Source organism: Mya arenaria, chromosome 12 (assembly GCF_026914265.1).
Source record: "Mya arenaria isolate MELC-2E11 chromosome 12, ASM2691426v1".
Taxonomy (NCBI): domain Eukaryota; kingdom Metazoa; phylum Mollusca; class Bivalvia; order Myida; family Myidae; genus Mya; species Mya arenaria.
In genome coordinates, this window is record NC_069133.1 from 22760865 (window position 1) to 22780893 (window position 20029).

A 20029-nucleotide genomic window follows, 5' to 3' on the forward strand; every position below is an offset into this window, starting at 1 on the left:
ATCTTTAATAAATTGGTGACAAAAAATTTAGTAGGAAAGTTCAGGCCATGGCCATTATATTTTGTTGCATTTTTGTTTGCTTGAATGTATGAAAGGAGAGCTATACTCACATTTAAGATGCTTTCTCAGTAAATACTTAATGTAATGCATTAAAACTTTAGACAAGTGTTCACGTGCATCAGGTCAGATAACTATATTTTGCCTATAATGCAAGTAATTGACCCTTTATTATTCATTTAAAAAATCTGATTAAGATTTTCTTGTTAAGGTTACATCAATTTCCATCTGGTATGTTTTTTGTTAACTGTAAATGTTCTTGATTGATTAATCAAAATTGAAATCAACGCAGGCATCATTTTCATCCAATTTTATATTGATCTATAACAGTTTTACAAAACATTTCGATAATTATTTTCAGAAGTTGCTGAAAAGTAGAGCATGCTCTTGTTTTGTTCATTGTTCCCGTGTCGTCTGAGACACAAAGAAAAAAACTTAAACATAAATGTATGTGGTCAAATATTAGTTTTATATTTCTTTGTGTTTCGTTATTGTTTTTGTTGTAACCTACTCGTAAATGTTGAAAAAAGAATGTGTTAACTCTTTCCTGAATCGAGAATAAAGCTGTGTCCTCCAAATTAGAGAATTATTTGGTTTGCCGTTACAACATACCACTAGTTAATGAACGTTGATATCGATGAAGGCAAGATGTTGGAGGTTAAAACATGTGTTAGACATGTAGAAATGCATTTTTGTTGCTTTTTAACAAATTTTGCCTTGCTCAAGATGTCATTGACCCGAGTTTCAAATTGCTTGACAATTTAACTAGATTTCCGGACCCTTAATTTCTTTACACCGTAGGTTAAAATTTGTAGTAAGTGTTAAAGCTGCACTCTCGCAGATATACCGTTCTTACAACTTGTTTTATTTTTATCTTGGAAAGAGCAATTTTTTGCAAAATGTAAGAATGGTGGCATTTACATTTATCATCGTAATCTAAACTGAGATGGCCTGGGCCAAATAAAGTTTAATCATTCATCTTTTGGACCTAACTAGCGGAACTTTAATGATCTTGAAAACCTAACTGTGTGACACGTTGTAAAACATTATATAGGATAATTGTACCTTACTAACAGCGATATTTTCTCGCAACTTGGGCCAAGTTTAGTAATTTCTCACACTTGTGGTCGAAAGGTGATCTTGAGACACAGCCATGAAGCAATTTACTTGCAAATATTGCAACGGTTGAAGTATTCTTTGTTAAGTAATGTTTTTGCTAATTAAAGTGTCACCCCAATTGAAAGGGCAAATAGGTTTTGAGACACCTCTTTAGAAATGCATAACTCCCCGATGCCAGGTAGGTTGACAAGCGGTCAGCATCAAATACTAGCCGGCGACTTACCGACTAGTCACATCGGTCAAACTCATCGTGGTTACTCGAACCTAGGACCTCCTGCTCTCAAAGCAAAGGCCTTAAACCACAACGCTGCCGTGATTCATTCTTAATGAAAATATAACAATCACTTGAGGAAATATGGCTTATCAGTTGGGTAATCTGTGACATGTTCAAATACAGAGCAATGCAACCGGGGTAATGCTGACCACAGGCTTCGTAAGGTGGTCAAGATTATCACAAAGAAGCAGATATTGTTTTATATTTTTATATATGGTATATGGTATTGAATTCTTTATCAAAGGAGAATGAAAATAATAAAAACATGTACTAATTATGCTTTTTTCATCATTCGAAGTTTTGTTTATTCTGAATTAACTACGAGTCAGATTGAATCTGGGTTTTAGATATACATGTACCTTTATTATGTATCACAAAATCGGGGAACTATGGTGCGTGAATAGATGCATAGTATATCTGTGATAGGATTGATATGTTTCACTGAACCACCCCAGAAAGAAATTGCAGATATCAACGTTATTTTTACGTAACAGACGTTATTCAGTAAAATGTATCCGTAGTCCGTCCCCGGTGGCCTAGTTATTACAGCATCCGCCTGGGGAATGTGAGTTTACGGGTTCGATGCCCAGCTGCGACTCACTAAAGTCGTTAAACTGGTATTGTTCTATATGTTCCTTTTGCTTGGCGCTCAGCACAGTATATTTACAGAACTTTTTTGACAGTCACTATGAGGATAACATGACTGAAAGTGGTATCATTCCACTTGTCTACTGTGTGATAACACGTATGGCAGACTGAATCCGCCTCGTGTAGACAAACGTGTTTCAACAAAGGGAAATTGCTCTGCATTCTTGCAAACATATTCTACTCGACAATTTCAACAATAAATCACTATTATAAATACTTAAGACTGGAAAATGATACACGTAACATGTAACTGATGGAAGTACGGCTATGATCATTGAATGTGTTTGCTGAAATAATTTCAAAACTATGTATGTCAGATAAAAACAATTGCCAATTAACCAAAACGTTCTTATATTACTCCTTGAAGTGTTTTTTTAGGATGGTAAGGTAAGACAATATAAGCTTTTTGAATGGTGCACTAAATGTATAAGCCACCTGTTACGGTGCCACAGATTGACATGCTTATATATATATTATAATATGTGTTATTGATGTCGTGCGCACAAAATACTAAGTCGCGCATGATACATAGTCGTGTGCACGAGATAACATGTCGTGCACACGAGATAATTAGGTCGTGTACACGAGCTACTATTTCGTGCTCACGAGATTATTTATTCGTGTATACGAGTAACAATTTCGTGCGCACGAGATAATTCTATCGTTATAACCCCTTTCTTATCACGGCGTCATTTGATCCACTGGTAACTCGCACAATAATCAAGTAATGTTGTAAGGTATGATGTTAACCAATTAAGATATTTGATATGATGCAACAAGCATGCGTGAACGAATATGTCACTGTCTCAAGTTTTTGAGTGGTATAAACTTAGTTGTGAAAGGCGGTTACTAGAAGATGGAAAAGTGCCCGGTCGTTAGGGTTCAGCTTTGGGTGTGTTTGCAACATCACTGGTTAGTTTTGTACAGTTATTACAGATAACACCAGACTTGAGATAGGTTGCTTGGCTGTCAACTAATGGACAAACCTGCCTTTCGATATATTTTGAAAAATGCAAATGAACTGTCGTATCTTTCTCGTGCACGACATACTTATATCATGCGCATGACTAAGTAACTCGTGTGCGAGACATTATATCCCGTGCGCACGACTTAGTCACCACTCAGTAACTTGTGCACACGACCTAGTCACATATGTGCACGAAATAGTAACTCGTGCACACGACTTAGTCACACATGCGCACGACATAGTAACTCGTGCACACGACTTAGCCACACATGCGCACCACATAGTAACTCGTGCACACGACTTAGCCAGCCGTTTTGACTAAGTGTTAAACCGGTTTGTTAAAATTGATTCACTATCCTACGCAATGTGTAACAGTAGGGGGACGTAACCGATGCGTAGCGTTTTTTTATCGATTTTATTCTGTGTTAATCAACTTAAATAAATTAAAATGTTGCTCAGCGCAGATTAGTTAGGAATTGTTATTTGCTGAGCAACATTTTAATTTTGTGTAAGTTCTTACTTGATGGATCCGTGGTCTATTGGTTAGGCACTTGACTGTTTGTCCAAGGGCTCGTTCCCCGCCTCGCATTAACAATAGCAATCGTCGTCAGTAAAGGACGTCCGTCCCATGAGGCGGTGTCATACAATGTCGAACGTTAAATAACAACGGAAGTTCTAAAAAGGGTAAGATTCTGTATTCGCATTATGAGCCATAACATAACAAGGCGGATGCCCGTGATGATGTAAAAGGCGTTGTAAAATAAACGCGAACACAGTAAGTTAAATCTTAAAGATTATGAGAAATACATTGATTAGTCAAAATAACTCATGTCAACAAGTATCGTACATACAATAATTATATAATTAAGCAGGTTTTACAAATAATTAATAATTAATTAGTTGTCAAATATGCTGATCATGATATGGACGATAATAAGTAAAAAACTGTATAAAATTGATGCAGTCCTATTCAGTTACGAGCGGCAGCAGCAGAAGTTCGGTCCACAGAAGGATCCTTCGCAGCCGTTGTACCGATAAGTATGGGCACTTTGCTGTCCAGTAACGCCCCATGGTAGCGAAGTTTGGGGAGTGTACACATGTAGAGAGTTAAAACAAGTCAAGCTGGAACAAAAAAAAGTTCATATTGTTTTTCAAGAACACTGTTTACAAAACAATCTTGCTGTAACAATGGTTAAAAAACACTCGTTAACCACTTATGTATCTGAACTCTTTGGTTTTGATGTCGAAGGTGTAAAAGTTTTGCTTCATATATGATATTGACTACTGATGTTTGTTTTACAATAAAATGAGTATCATAATTTAGCACATGCTTTGAGGTGGTTTATAGAGATTTATCATTAAAGTATATCTTGATAGTTTCACTGTTTCAAGTATTTATCACATTTTCGATTGTTGGAACCAAGTTTTTACCCCACTTGTACTCCTTTCAAAGTATGTGCCGATTAATTCCAATGGCATTCAACATTTATTACAAAATGTTGCATTGTTCTCCCTTTGCAATGAAATAAAGAGAAAACTGCGTAAATTTAACTCCCTTACATACATGTACCTTTTTATAATTTAAGTTCGTATGTCAAAAGTCAAAACCAGAAATGGATTAATTAAATGGAAATGATTTGCATCTTCTTTATAGAAATGTATTTGATGTAAGTGATTTCGAAACAAATGAAAATACTACAGCAACATAATCATCTACAGTCACCAAGAGTGTTAGACGCATCACTTAGACCATCTAAATTAAATTTCATCACACAGATTGTGGCCGCAAGTTTATGATTCTTGACTTGGATAACTTCCAGACAAAAGATAAATGTTTACACCAAAAATAAAACGAAAAATAACTTGAAACTAGCTTCTTCTCCGCATAAATTGAACTGCTTTCACCTGAAGTTTTGAATTTGGCATGTATGCTTTTCTTTGAAACAACGATGGTAGTGAGTATAAACAGGGGCTCATTATGCCCATTGATCGCAAATTTCGACAAACCAATTCCAAAATGTCCCATATTAATGATATTGAGTTTGCGAAGACTATAGATGTTTTTTAAAGGCAGTGTTTCGGTAGCAAACCCAAAACAGCTGAAAACAACAACAACAGATGTACTTTTAATGAACAGAAAAACTAGAAAAGGTGCAGCCGACACTTTAGGAAGTTGATGTAAACATTTTGTGGAAAAATAATTTTTATTTCATTACAGAAGCATATAATAATAAGAAATTATCCTCTATATCGTCGCTTTTTAACTCCCTTTTTTAAGGAAAGTCGCAAAGTCAAACAAGTGTGAGTGCAAGTGTACACTTATAATATATGAAAAACAAAATAAGGCTTGACCAAGAACAGTTTCACTTCCTTACGTGATAAACTTTGTTGTCATGTTTTGATTCTAGTTGTAGACCTAGAAGTGCAAGGGACTTTTATAGGTGATATATTTGATAAGACGTTTTATAAAAAACAACAACCCTCTAGTTAGTACTCAGCTAGCCTTTTAATGGAATACTTATGAGAAATGTCGAACAAGGCATTGTTATATAACAACTCCAGCCTATATACTGAATGGCCCTTGTATCAAAAGCATTTTTGCAATCCTACTAGTCTTGTCTCAAAGCTTCAGGTCTGCAATTGGTCTTCCTTTATGGGAGGTCGTTGTCAAGGGGGAAAGAAGTTCAATCAAGGGAGGCATTGTTTAATAGCGATGAATGTATCATGCATAATGTTTTGTCGGCGAAAAAGACATATTAGAGGCTTGCAAAAGGGCAACCACTTTTTGAAGTAATATACCTTGTCTTACTTTTACCTTTGAGCCGAATAAAAAAGCCTTTTGTGATTTCTGTACAATTATACAAAACAATTAAAAATAAAACAAAACTTGATACTGAAAACGTACCTTAGACTTGAACAGACTTCTGCACACGGCACGGTCAAGTTGGAGCAGGTGCGTCTGACGGCATACACATGCGCACTGGTGGTGTCCAATAGCGCGGTGCATGTCGCCTGAGCCATCTGGTCACGGTAGTCATAAGCAATACCGTACTGGTCGTCCGGACCAGTCGACGTCTCACAACCTGAATATTAGCATTTTTATATTATTATTATAAGAAGATTATTACGATAGATACATGTTTAGTGTAAATTCTTTTAAAACAAAAGTTTTGATTTTTTAAAAAGGACAAAAATTGAGAAGAAATTTAAGATTTTTTTTATAATGGTCATGAGTTGGAAATAGAAAATAAATTTACTTATGTGTGTATTTTTTACACCATGGGGTTCCCCATTTTCTACCACGTTTAATACATTATCAGGACACGCTCTACAAGCAAATTTTAAACTGAATAGATTTCTTACTGAATATCCTTCTTTGTCATTAAGCTCAGATTTAATCTTAAACTGATTTTTCAAATTTTAAGTTACGGTTCAAAAGTATGGGTATTACAGAACAGTAAACAATAAGAAGGAGTACATCTGAATGTTTGTCAGGATATATTTTGTGTTAGAAGACAGACTCGGAACAACTTTCTATATTGAGAGTGAGAAAGAACAGCATTGTTAACTAAACAGTATTTAAGTGTAATAAGACATTGGATAAAAATGTAAAAAATGATCAAATGTATTGTAATATAGATGAAAATTCAAAGTTCAAATCAAGGGTATATTTGGTGAGTCATTCACTCTAATCTTTAGGCTTTAATCATGTGAGGATGCACCAAAGTGTTAGAAATAGTAATTAGTTTATGTCTTCAGTTAAACAACGAATAACTGATATATTTATACAAACGCAGATATTCGAGTTAAGTGAGTCCACAAGAGTTAGATCATATATGTTTGCATGTTCAATCTTATTTGTCAGATGTTAACATAGCAAAATATAGGATTGCTTTGTCGAGTATTAAGGTATCTGCACATAGTAACCGGTAGATAGCATAAACCAGTAGCAATACCACACTGTGATCTAAAATGTCTTGAATGTAATTTATCAGACGATGAACTTCATTTAATTCTTGACTGTCAATTGAATAGAGATCTATGAAAGCAATACTTGAAAACACATTATGATACCACAGCGAATACCTAAAGGTATTGCATTACTTATAAAACGCAAAATGTTATTATAAACGTGAACTTTGTCATGTAGTGTATAAAGCAATATAATGGAGAGAGGTATATTTATTGTATTACGGGTAATATTGTCAACATTAACTACTTCACGCCTAAATGAAATTATATTGATGCTATATCGTTTTGTCGCATGAGTTGCTATATTTATATTTTGTTCAGTTGCTTATATGAATGCATTGTGTTTTGGAACATGTTTCTTTATTACATCATGTGAACGCATGTGCGTATTTGTCTAGATAAATTTGGAAAAACACTATAAACTGAATATGTATCGATTCTCCGCTCTTTTAGCACTTAGATTGCATTAATGAACCATAGTTGTCCACGCATAAATTTCAACTCTAGGTTCAATCTTATGAAAATCATACATGAAATGTGTAAGTTAAAAGAATCTAAAAAAAAGTGAAACCCACCTTATAGTTGAAAACTTGCACAGACAATATGAGTTGGTATTATATTATTATTTCGCTGTTCAATACAATATTCATCAAACATTATTCGACGGGGGCAAAACAATTTTAAAATAGGTTCACTTTTGTCTTTGGTTAAGTATATTAAACCTGTAATCTTACGAACCTATATATAAAACAGCGTTACACGGCCGTCGCTCGGTTTCATTTTGCAAGACGATATTGTCTTCCACTAAAAGCCTCGTTCTGGTTTGGGTGCGTCCATTATCTACGTCACTTCCACTACACTTGAATGCGCATGCGCCCCACTCCGACCAAGATCCCCATTGCCTTACAACAATGTTAACCAAATCTGGTGTAAAACGTAGATATTAACTTCAAAGGCATCACCCTTTACATTGAAAAGTGTAGTTAAAGATGTTCTGTCAATGTGAACAAAATAAATAAAAATAATGTGTTTTGACATATTAAAAGAAATGAAAGTATCTTTGTTACTGTTAAAGACGTATTGCAAGTAAAGTTTACCATTGATTATATCTTGTTGTCTAGACACCTTCGTTTCAAGGACAGCTAGTCGTTCAACTATCTGCGTTAAAATAACGTTAGTTTAAACATATCATATTAAACATGTAGATATACATATATTAATCAACATTCACATTGAATACATTAACAACATTTACAAATGATATACTAAATCTGATTGAAACGAAATCATAGTTTTTCTCCATGGGAATTAAATGACACGTTTTGCTTAATAATGAGAAGGCTATACATGTATATATATTGTTTATGAAAATTTGTTTATACATACAAAACTAAATATTGCGCGTGTTTATGTGTATAAACATGATGATTTATAAAAAAACAAATAAAGAGAACGAATGGACAATGAAAACATGGGTGAAAACAGAGAGAGTGAGAATGCATGTAAGATTGATGATAGTTAGATTGATGATGGCTGGGTACAAATATCCTTTGGTGGAACTTCGTCAAGTTAGGAGACATGGCATGATCAGAATCGTTTGGAGTCTTTCAAGAAGTAGTGTACAATGCTGAATATTTTGGAGTTGCTCTCGTTGTTAAGGGTGGGATCATGTTCATTTCTGTGATTCTAGACATATAACGAATTAGAGTTTATCCAATTTTCGTGTACAAGGGACAGTGCAGGTAGAAGTGTGGCGCAAGGAGCATATTTTATAATGTTTTTGCAAAACAGGTGTTAGTTAAGGGCACAATACTGCGTACGCAGTCGAGTGTGCAATATTTGCAAACGTGGGGCAGAATGAAGGTTGACAGGTAGAAAGCCTATCCCGCACTTTTTTGTGGATATTTATTCCCTGCGCGTATAGAAGAAAGAAGGAAACGGGAATAAGGAAAAGAAAACTCTACTACGTGTCAAAAGTGTTCTTGTATAAAATGCATTGCGTAGTGAGTAATTCAGGTATTCGCATTATGCATATTCGTTAGAGGGCTTTACTTTTAATGTACTCAAAATGTTCATGTCATTTACAGTCACAAAAATACCACACAAATATGTTGGTGCTAATTAGTTTCTGAAAAGTATTCACCATACATAGATAACTATGGATAGACACGAGGTTGTCGTTTTCGGGAGGATAAACTTGACATATATTTTGCAGGGTGAAATGTTACTAACCAGTGAACGGCCTAGATACTTATGCTATCAATGTCCCTCTGGATTATTTCAGTGGCACGTTAGGGCTCGTAAACGATCATGTTAATACTTGTACTGGTATCGTCTGCAAATAGCCTAACGTTACTTCCAATGCTGACAACGATGCCATTTATGAATTACAGAGGGGGCCACGAAAAGACCTTATGATACATCTGCCTCAGGTAGGACCCAACTAAAACGGAGGCCATAGAGAACTACACGTTGCCTACGATTACTGTCAAAATCACAAAACTACGCGAGTAAGTTGTAATTGACTTATGTTCCTCCATGTTATAGCTTCACAAGCAAACCCTTGTGACAAACTTAAGCGAACGCCTTACTGATATAAAAATACTGTTCAAACTTCAATACTATCATCTTTCAGAAAGGGTTTAAAGGAAAGTCAATTAATTAACATTAAATTCACCAGGCCACGAGCATGACTGAAATGGGTTAAAAGATTTTATGTCACGAAAATGGGTAAAATGGTGTAAACGTACTGCCCGTTCAAGTACATTTTTTATTGTACTAAGTAGAGATATAGGATGATAGTTAACAGGAGGTATCGGATCTCTCGTTTTGAAAAAAAGCACGTACATTGGCATCTATCCACTGTTTTGTGAACTTACCAAAAGAATGAAACGTATTAAAAATGGAACGCAGCGGGCGGGCTAAGGAGTGCGAACATTCTTTGAGGATTCGGTTACTTATGCCATTAGGACTTGAGGCTTTTTTAAATGGGGAGTGAAGTTAAAATGTAAGTGACTTCACTTGATAGCAATACAATACTCAATATTGTGATTACTGCAAACGCTGTTAGCCGGGTGAACGACATGACCACTATCATTTAATAAAGACTGATTTTAAAATAGGTGTTGAGGATATACGCTTTACCAACCTCAGATACACAGAGTTCTCCGTTAGGGATCACTTAAACAACTTTAATACGTGGATTATAATGAGGGTAATGAGGATTAACAAAATACTTTAAAAAAGAATAGCACGGCTCCTTTGCGTCCCGGTTGGCTATTGTTGTTTTGTTTCGAAACCTTCGGAACTTATCCCAAAGTTCAGTTGAATGACTCTTTGCTATTTCATAGGAACGTTTACGCTTGCGAATAAGAACATAGAAATAAATGACAGAATATGTGCGTCCTGCTTAATCAACGAGAACAGATGTAAGAAGATAGATTCCATGCGTTTTTCATAAGCCCGAGGTTCTCTACTGTAAGAAAAATCAGTTTTTATATAGCTGGTACAGGGGTCTATATGACCTACATGCCTTTTACAGACTCCTACAGTCAAATAATAGTTTTGTTCTTAGACAAGTGACAATATTTATTTTTTACTTGTTAAAAAAGGCGGATTAATATTGAAATTTGTATACAATTTGTTTTAAGCAATGACACCACTGTATTGTAATAAATGGTGTATATATCATATTATGTATTTTTGGCTTGATGCCTTTATGTACTGAATAAAGTTGAGCTGAGTTGAGTCGAAAAACATGTACCAAGAAGTCTGAGCTTACGACTCTTCATGGTATTTTCGACCCAAAGACATTCTAGATACTGGACCTCTACGTTTGGACGGCGAGAGAAGTGGATACTATCCTTGATAAAAATACAAACACCACCATGACTGTCTCCTGGTCTATCACGTCTCTTGATCTTGTGATATCGAGTGAACGATATATATTCGCAAAAGATTAAGCCATGTTTCAGAAAAAGCTATGGTATCAACTCCATTCAGTTCAGAAAAATGTACTTCTACCTTGTTTTGCAGAATTTCGACATTGTAATAGATGAATATAACGTGATGTTGTGACAAGAGGAGCTTTGACATAAATGATCTAAACTCCGATGAGCTTGATGAATATGAATCGGGGCAGGGATTTCGGTAAACATCATCAGATAACAAGATATGCTGAACAATCCACAATTGAACAACAATACAAGCGAAAACTAAGAAGACAAGTGCAAATCATACTTGTTGGCATTTAGTGTAAAACGTTGTATGTTTCAAGGGAAAACAGAGCTTAAACGCTGCACAGAATTGGGAAGGCAAATGTAAAAAATATACTGATTTTCTAACTCCCCCTGACATATAAATTTGTCAAACCAGAGGTTGAGGACCAATTGGTGACATTAAAGCATTTTAAAGAAGCTATTGATACAAAAATAAACCTGCGAATATCCTTCACACTAAAGTTCGTACCAGTTACTCTTATCTTTGTTCATGCGTCTAATTTGGAAGAACAGAGATTATTTTACGTTCTTGTAAGTGCCAAATTACTACAACAAAATGGAATTAAGTTTTCATTTAAAATATTATCATTGCGCAATATGTTAAATGTGATTTGTCATGACTGTGTTAAATTCATTTACATTTTTACGAATATTACAATTATGGTTAAAGTGTCACATAAAGACAAACTGCAATTATCTACGCTCGTATATAAAGTAAAGAATATAATTGTGTGAAGCTTAAGCTCGTCTTTTCGGAGAACAAAAGTTGAGGTATTGTCAAAGCCTTTGCTCTTTGACAATTTCAATTTCTATTGAATTTTTATTCATGTAGCAAGGTGCATACTTCCGTATTTTATCCGTTTTTTATGTGTGTTATGGTTCCGTATCGTTAATTGTCTTGTATTGTTTGTGTTTTGTTGTCTCGTTGTGTTTAATGTCGTGCTACGTTGTTATTGTCCTATATGCGTAAATGTCCGTCAAGTCCGTCGATGTCCAGTTTTTCAGAGCGTAAATACTGGTTATGCGAGTAAATCTATATTTATGAGAGTGATTGATTGGATAATAATGCCATTCTCCCATTTTCCCGCTTCATTGCACACGCCCTTATTAACATATACAAAGAAATCATTCTACTCTGAATCGTCAACGACACAAGTCATCGACCACATTTGTAACATTTGTTACTTATTGATTTATTTCATAAGCATATTCGCTCTTATCTTTGAGCAGTTATAATGAAGTTTTGTTTATGTAAATATTATTTAGATGTGCTTGGTAAATTTGTTATTCATATGTCTTAGAATGCTTTATGTATTAGACCGCGAAGTCTCCGTTGATATATGCCGATCACTGCCCATTGTCATTGTATTTTGTGTATGAATTAGTAATATGATTAGCATATACTTTTATATGTTTTATTATATGTTTTAGGTTTCTTAGACATCGTTATAAAATAAACAACCGAACTCTTAAGTTGAGTGGTCGTTTACACACAACCACTACACTGGTTTTAAAATAGAAGGAATATATTAAAAGGGAATGTAAAATCACGGACCATGCAGGTAGTTAAGTCAGAATAATTGTTGCCTTAATTTTATGCTTTACGGTGGTAAAATGAAAAACAACGTTGAATCATATCCTAGTAAATTCATCATTTGAAACAGTGAGTTCATCGAAATGATATTTCACAGTTTCACTTGTTTTGCCCGTTTTAATTTAAACAGTTAAAAGTCATCGCACTCAGCCCTGGGAAGAAAAATCAATGATGTCACTTTCAGTAGTTACCAATTAATAATCAATTAATTATTGCTTTCGATGAACTATAAGCAACATATATAACGGTTTTAGCATAAAATTTCAATATAATAGTATATTTTTCACTCGTGGCAAAGCCACTTATAAAATGCTCACTCGGTGAATTATATTGCTATCTTGCACTGAAACAATCCCTCTATATCATTTCCTCGATCCAACGAAACGCTTGCGTGGATCAATATTCTATAGTTGTACAAACGCCGTTGATTTTCGCACTCATATAAGGGTCATTGATAAGGGTCACGGATGTGTCTGTAGTTTAATATCATGTAGATAGATTCTGACGATAGAGTCAGTCCATTTATTCTTGCAAAACGCAAAACTATGCGTCTATTTTCTGTTTAGTGCTGTGCCAGATTGCATTAACTGACAGACTTTGCTTCGTCAAATCAAGACAAGTTACTCACACGTCATTCACTTAAACTTTAAAGCGACGGAATCTCGTATTGTTTAATAAATTTAGAACACATATAGTTAATCACTAGTGTAATCATATTTTATTGTATATGAACAGTATATGGTTATTCTTGCAACAAATAATAATGCATTGATATACAATTGGGTTGGGCCACAAGTTGTAAACAACATTGAAAATCGGCCCTCGTATCAATTTGTCATTATAATGTCTGGATTGAAAAGTAATGGTGTGATCTTTTATGCATGCGCACACAAAAGAATGCATTTAATACAGTGCAACACGTATAAAGTTACAGAATAGCATAAACTTGACGGTAGAAGAAAGATACACGAAAGAGAGCGAGACAGAGAAATGATAGAAGAAAATATGTTGTCACTGTATGTATATGCTAGTAGTTAAGGTATATTTGGTAGGCATACAACGCTACTGAACTTCAATTGCCTTAAACCTTTTAGAAGCAACTATGTACTCGTTGAAAAGTGTATTCATTATCCTGTTTAAGTTCAAGATTTTGTTCAAGAACTTGTCTCTGCTAAATCTAAAAACTACTATTTCAGAAACAGTAGCATACTTGAGAAAACAAGTGTAAATGCACTAACTTATCGCAAGTCGTTCAGGTTCTCTTATTTGTTTTAAATATGCCTTTGTGTGCCATTTAGATTGCTGCTTTTGTTTTTAACCGTCAATTTATTTGGTATACAATCTGAATTCCTTGTCTATTTAAGATCCTTTAGGATATATGTATAATATAAAATTGAAAAATATTGTCTTTAAACATGTCATGCATTATTTCAATTATCATCCCTTTTAGACCATTTGTTTGCCACGAGACTACACATTCCATAAACGGGAGGGAACAAGTCGAAAGGGACGGAGTAAGCGGATTAAATAAGTACGAACAATAAATCAGTTAATGTTCAATGTTTGCAATCTACAAAATTTTGAGCTGGTTTGCTCAGCCTGTAGACTGATCGCGGACTCCATTTACCGTAGATCGCTATAATTGGCCACTAAAAGATACCAAGTTTCAGCAAATTTATTTTATTTCTAACTCCAGACATATATACGGAATGGTAGAAGTGAATCCATACCCCTCTAGGGATAGAGGTATAACACTATTTAAAGTAGTAATAACTTACCTTTAAATTTGTCTCATGCAACGTACACGGGCTCGGCTCCAAACTTTGGCAAAACCCGACCCTTAAAAGCCCTACGACTGTGAGCGTATACGTCCACATAACAAACTCTAATACTTATTATATGCGTTATTATAACGAAAGGATGAGCGCACATGTATATCCGGCTTTCATTATAATTCCTGTGGTTAGCGCATTTATTTTACTCATGTGTAAAATAATGGCTTCTGTTTAGTATAATGCACTTTTACGCATGGGCAGATGTTCCGAACTGCATTGCAAAACAAAAGAGAACTACGTTATACAGCCTATCCATCATTCAATCTTTACTAAAAAGCAATTGTTATTATATGTGTGGTTATAAACTTAATTTTGTTTAATAGCTGTAAAATATGGTGTATAATTTCTGCCATTTCTTATTTTCGCACATTTTTGCCCCGCTATTTGCGCCTTTTCACCCTGCCTTAAAGCGCATTTCCCCTTCGGTAAGCATGAAAATGCGATTGATGATTGAAAGAGCGCTGAAGATGCTCAGAACAACATTTTGAAACACAAGAGAAGTACGTAATGGAGCGTGGTATCAATATTCATTGCATGTTCACATGCAGCATAATTCATCAATTTACGAGTCGATATTTTTCAACTGTACTTTTTCAATAAATGTTGTGGTATAAGTTATAAAACATTGTCACGGGATGGTTGATTTCTGCGAATTCGATGTGTATATTCATTTTGGCGACGAAAGGGCGCACATTTGAAAACCCGCCACATCGCCGCCACATGGCGGGGGAACATGCGCCAAGTTTTCCCCCGCCACTTGGCCGAAACATTTTTACCTTCTTGTAGGCATGAAAATACAGCGGTAAGATCAATCTTGATAGCGTTCTGCTTGAAAGCGACATGGTGTGAATCCAAAAAGCTGCGGCAAGGGGTGGGGTGAAAATGCGCCAATTCGCGGGATGAAAATGTGCCAAGTGGCTGAGCGAAAATACAATATAATTTTGAATTTCGCCCATCACATAGTGCATTTTCGCTTCTCTCCCAATTCTTGTTGTATTTTCGCAAAAATTAGCATGATACCACCATAAAAGGGCATTTTCGTGATGTAGTTTTTTTAGGATTACTAGCATTATTATATTGGCTTCATGAATCTGTAAGCAATACAAACAATAAATACTTTTGTCCGTATTCAACCTAATTCGATTCTGCAGTTTTGAATCCTGTATACGTCACGTCATAACTAGTACCATTGCTCGATGTCAAATGACGTCATTAAACAAAAAAGTGCTTTTAAATGATTTTTTAAATAAAGAATTTTTAAGTGATTTAAAACATTATAACAAGTATATAACACAGTTCTTAGTACTACAACTTCATACGGGAGGTCGTCATTTGCTCTCATGGACTTTTGCAGAATACAACACCAGTACTAATAACCCTCTTGCATTGCTGCTATTGGATATAAAACAGAAAAAGAATGATACACATATATAGTTTAATTTAAAACAACCAAACATTTTATTATTTGATTTTCTGAGCTTGACTTGTTTAAAAATATGTTCTTTAGAAAATAACTTGTATACTAGTTTATACATCACATGAATGTTTTCAATCAATCGGCCTTCAAAAAGAATCACGCTTATGAAGTTCAGTTTCAATACTTGGCGTCAAAAGTTGGTTCCCCGCCTGATGAAAAAAAATGTTATACTCAAGGACAGTTTTTGGTCCCGCAGTATTGTAGTAATACATTTAAATGTTTACCAAGGGGTCGCAAGTTCCGCTTCACCACTAACAAAAGAAATCGCCTTTTCGGAGGGACTTTAAGCGGAGCGGAGTCAAATTGTGACAGTCCCATAAACTCGCGCAAGTTTAATAACTTGGGTAGCTACAATCAGGGTTACATTTTTTCTGTGCATTATGGCTTACAAGACTGAGTCTGAGACTGGAGCCGACATCCATGGATAGGCTAATGACGTCATTAAAAAACGTCATCTCACTCAGCCAACCAATCCCGCATAATATGTTAACTTTTAGTGTCTTTGAAAAACTTGCTCGCTCCGCCCGCTGCACCCTTCTTAACAGTTAACATTATATATGCTAAAAAAAACAATGATATAATAATAGAACTGATTATGTATCTATAAAAAGGTCAAAGACCGATATAACCAAACATCATTCAGAAGAAAATCATATGGTAAAACACTTATTTAATTGTAAGATGTAAACTATGTTGTTGATATAGACCTGGAAATAATTATAGACCGCGTCGTTAAATAATCTTTATACCAGCATGTTTCATAGGTTATATTAAATATTTTTATAACATTGATCCAGTCTGTTTCGGTTATTCGCGGCAGCAGCAGAAGTTCGGTCCACAAAATGATCCCGCACAGCTGTTGTAACGGTACATCCGGCCATTATGCTTTCCAGTAACGCCCCATGGTAGCGGAGTTCCGATATTGTACACATGTAAGGAGTTGAAACAAGTTAAGCTGGAACAAAACAAAAACAAATTGCTATTCAAGGACACTGTATACAAAATACATAACTTAAGGAATGGTTTGTAAATACTCTTTTAGGCACACGTTTCTCATCGTTTTGGTTTGATCACATATGTGTTACTGGTAAGAATGTATATTTGGTATTTCACTTAATATTGATTATATAATACTATTGGTGTTGTTCCGTATTAAAATGTGTATCATAATATCATCGCTTTAAAACCTACTTTTCTATCAGCCTCGTTTCATGGTCATCCAAGGCTGTAAGCAGGTGTTCACTTATATTCCATGACAAACGAAATCAGGCTTAACCAAGAAAGGTTCCTCTTTTTTCCGAGCCAATCTTTGGTTTCGTGTTTGAGTTCTAGGCTTTGAACACACTTTTTATTATCTCTTACTTAAATGAAAAACTTTATTATACACATTCATATATCGTGCTGTATGTTCTAGGGCTGAAAGGAAGTCTGAGAGGCTCAAAAACCGACAACTTTTGGGGAAAAAATATTATGTCTTTCCTGTACCTTTGAGCCGAAATCCTAAATTGCTGTTTGTGCTTTTTTAACAATGAAACATTCCCATCAAGTATATAAAAATACTAGAAACTGAAAACGTACCTTAGACTTGAGCAGACTTCTGCACACGGCACGGTCATGTTGGAGCATGCGCGCCTAACGGCGTACACATGAGTACTGCCGGTGTCTAATAACGCGGTACATGTTGCCTGAGCCATCTGGTCACGGTAGTCATAGGCAACACCGTACTGGTCGTCCGGACCGGTCGACGCCTCACATCCTGAATATATAAAAGTTTTTTTTAAATATAAGCTATTGCTCCGGATTGTAGCTTAAGCATTTATGGGGTGAATGCAAAAGACTAAAACGTCTTTAGTAGACACATTTTTTTTTCAACCTAAACGATTGCTCAAAACAAACACAGTAAATATAAAAAAGCCTTGATATATCCAATACTATCATTTCATTGATTGCAAACATTGTTCACCAATTCACAAAAGGAATTTGATGAAGTCAATAAGATGCATTTATTAAATTAGATAAAGTTATTTCTTCGATTTCAGATATGACACTTCAAACTTACGTACCTGCATATTGCACAGCGTTACACGGCCGTCGCTCGGTTTCATTTTGCATGGCGACATTGTCTTCCATAAGTAACCTCGTTCTGGTTTGGGTGCGCCCATTATCTACGTCATTTCCACTACACTTGAATGCGCATGCGCTCCACTCTGACCAAGATCCCCATTGTTTCATAACAATGTTAATCAAATCTGGTGTGAAAAGCAGAAATCATTTTAACTTAAATGGACACTTACACACTAAACTAAACATATCCCGAAAGTGTAGAAAAAGATGCACTGTCCATTTGAACTTAAAATTAAATGTTATAAATTCATCTTCACATTTTGATAGAAATTAAATAAGCTTTGTTTCTGTGATTTAAAAAAATGTTGTCGGAGGTAACGTTTACCATCGATGAAATGTTGTTGTCTGGATATTGTCTCTTCAAGGAATTTCTGCTTCGTTTCAAGGACAGCTAGTCGTTCAATAATCTGTGTTAGAAATAACGTAGTATATCAATAAACCCATATTGCACGTTAGTGGACATCTTGAGAATTTTACGTTAACCATATATATGCAAATGCAAAGGAGACACATCCTACGAAATATACATAGATAAATCGCAGAGAAAAATAAGGCGCCGCAACCGGGAATAGAATACAAATTGCTCATCAATTTCCATAACCATCAACCCACAAATACCCAATCAATTACCAAATCCATTAGATCACCACAATGACGTCATTTCTCCTGCTAACTAGGAATAATATTCCTTTGCAGAGTTATTGCAGCGGGATCTATTTTAAGTTTGTTACGTCAATTTAATTATATATTTAGACTTCGACGCTCTATTACCAACCCATTACCGGCAACTCGGTCAATCACCTGTCCCTTGCATAAAAGTCCATTCCAGAGACACTCAAATACAGACTTATAAGGAGACACGTCCCAGGAAATAAATAGTACAGTAACTACCCTTAATTTAGAAAACAAGATAAATACACACATGTTTGGATACAAAATCTTGCTTTAATACTTTCTTTAAGTTAAGGTCTTTGTTAGACTGGAAAACGCAACAAGAACAACAACAACATGCTACAAGTTGTTAACTCCGCGACGCTCTTGTTTTATGTGAGTTCTTATCGATTTATATAAAACCCTAGACTATTGAGTGGACTTTCGTAAGGTCATTGTAAAACTACAATCAAATAAAAGTGTTTCTTTTTCAACAGTGATTATCAAATTACGCAATGGAACTATTGTTCATAATCAAGTCAACTATCTTAAATTTCATTGACTCGATTCCAAAAGGAAAAAGCGCGCGTGCATCAATGTTCTGTAATTATGCACACTTCATAATAAATACGTTCACCAAACTACATGCATTTGGTACTCCGGGTGGATGGAAGTAATTAATGACTAAATAACAAATCTCCTCCCTCTGTCGATAAAAAAAGTATATTACTTTTATTTAAATTGGAGTAGTTACACCTTACCTTCAAGTTTGTCTCGTGCCACGTACACGAGCTCGGTTCCAAACTTTGGCCAAGCCCGACTGTTACAAGTCCTACGAATATCAACGTATACTTCCACATTACGAACTCTGATTATTATAACTGACTCATATTGAAAACGTCGTAATTAGCTTACATGTAAATCCGGCTTTCAAAATACTATTCGTTGTAAGTGTATGTACTTGACTCATATTGAAAACAATGACTATAATTAAGTATAATGCACTGTAACGTGTGAGCAGTTGATCCGAATTGCTTTGTGAATCATTAGATAACTACGTTATATAGTCTATAAATCATTGCATATTCACGTTTCGCATAATTTATCTGTTAACGAGTTGAATAACGTAATTCTCTATTGTGGTTTTGATTTAATTTTGTTTTATTAGCTTTATTATACGGTGGCTGAGTTCTGCCACCTTGACGTGATTATAGCGGAGAAAGGACAAAAATGCGAAGAACGCGCTATAGGACTGCCACATGGCTGGTTGAAGAAGCACAAAGTGGCGGGGTGACAATGCTTCGAACTACGGA

At 35.2% G+C, this 20029-nt stretch overlaps 2 protein-coding genes across 2 annotated transcripts; both read right to left on the reverse strand.

The window, feature by feature from the left end:
* Window positions 1–3745: 3745 nt before the first annotated feature.
* Window positions 3746–14683, reverse strand: LOC128212161 (uncharacterized). The gene is made up of 5 exons (XM_052917457.1): window positions 14408–14683; window positions 8135–8195; window positions 7776–7961; window positions 5971–6148; window positions 3746–4187 (listed from the first exon to the last, which is right to left on the reverse strand). The coding sequence occupies exons 1-5, from the start codon at window positions 14504–14506 to the stop codon at window positions 4040–4042; spliced, it is 672 nt and encodes a 223-aa protein (XP_052773417.1). The 5' UTR covers window positions 14507–14683; the 3' UTR covers window positions 3746–4039.
* Window positions 14684–15882: 1199 nt separating this feature from the next.
* LOC128211896 (uncharacterized) lies at window positions 15883–19759 on the reverse strand. Its single transcript, XM_052917009.1, has 5 exons — window positions 19478–19759; window positions 18391–18472; window positions 18005–18190; window positions 17520–17697; window positions 15883–16896 (listed from the first exon to the last, which is right to left on the reverse strand). Exons 1-5 carry the CDS (start codon window positions 19574–19576, stop codon window positions 16749–16751), a joined length of 693 nt encoding a protein of 230 aa, XP_052772969.1. The 5' UTR covers window positions 19577–19759; the 3' UTR covers window positions 15883–16748.
* Between the last annotated feature and the right edge of the window lie 270 nt (window positions 19760–20029).

Bases quoted from the DNA above. Each gene is read 5' to 3' on its own strand.
- LOC128212161 (XM_052917457.1), bottom strand. From the start codon at position 14,506: ATGTGGACGTATACGCTCACAGTCGTAGGGCTTTTAAGGGTCGGGTTT. The intron at 6,149-7,775 runs GTTCGTAAGATT...GCTAATATTCAG, and splicing joins TAACGCTGTTTTATATATAG to GTTGTGAGACGTCGACTGGT. The intron at 4,188-5,970 runs GTACGTTTTCAG...TTTTTGTTCCAG, and splicing joins GAAGTCTGTTCAAGTCTAAG to CTTGACTTGTTTTAACTCTC.
- LOC128211896 (XM_052917009.1), bottom strand. From the start codon at position 19,576: ATGTGGAAGTATACGTTGATATTCGTAGGACTTGTAACAGTCGGGCTT. The intron at 18,191-18,390 runs GTAAACGTTACC...TTTTCACACCAG, and splicing joins ACAACAACATTTCATCGATG to ATTTGATTAACATTGTTATG. The intron at 16,897-17,519 runs GTACGTTTTCAG...GTTTTGTTCCAG, and splicing joins GAAGTCTGCTCAAGTCTAAG to CTTAACTTGTTTCAACTCCT.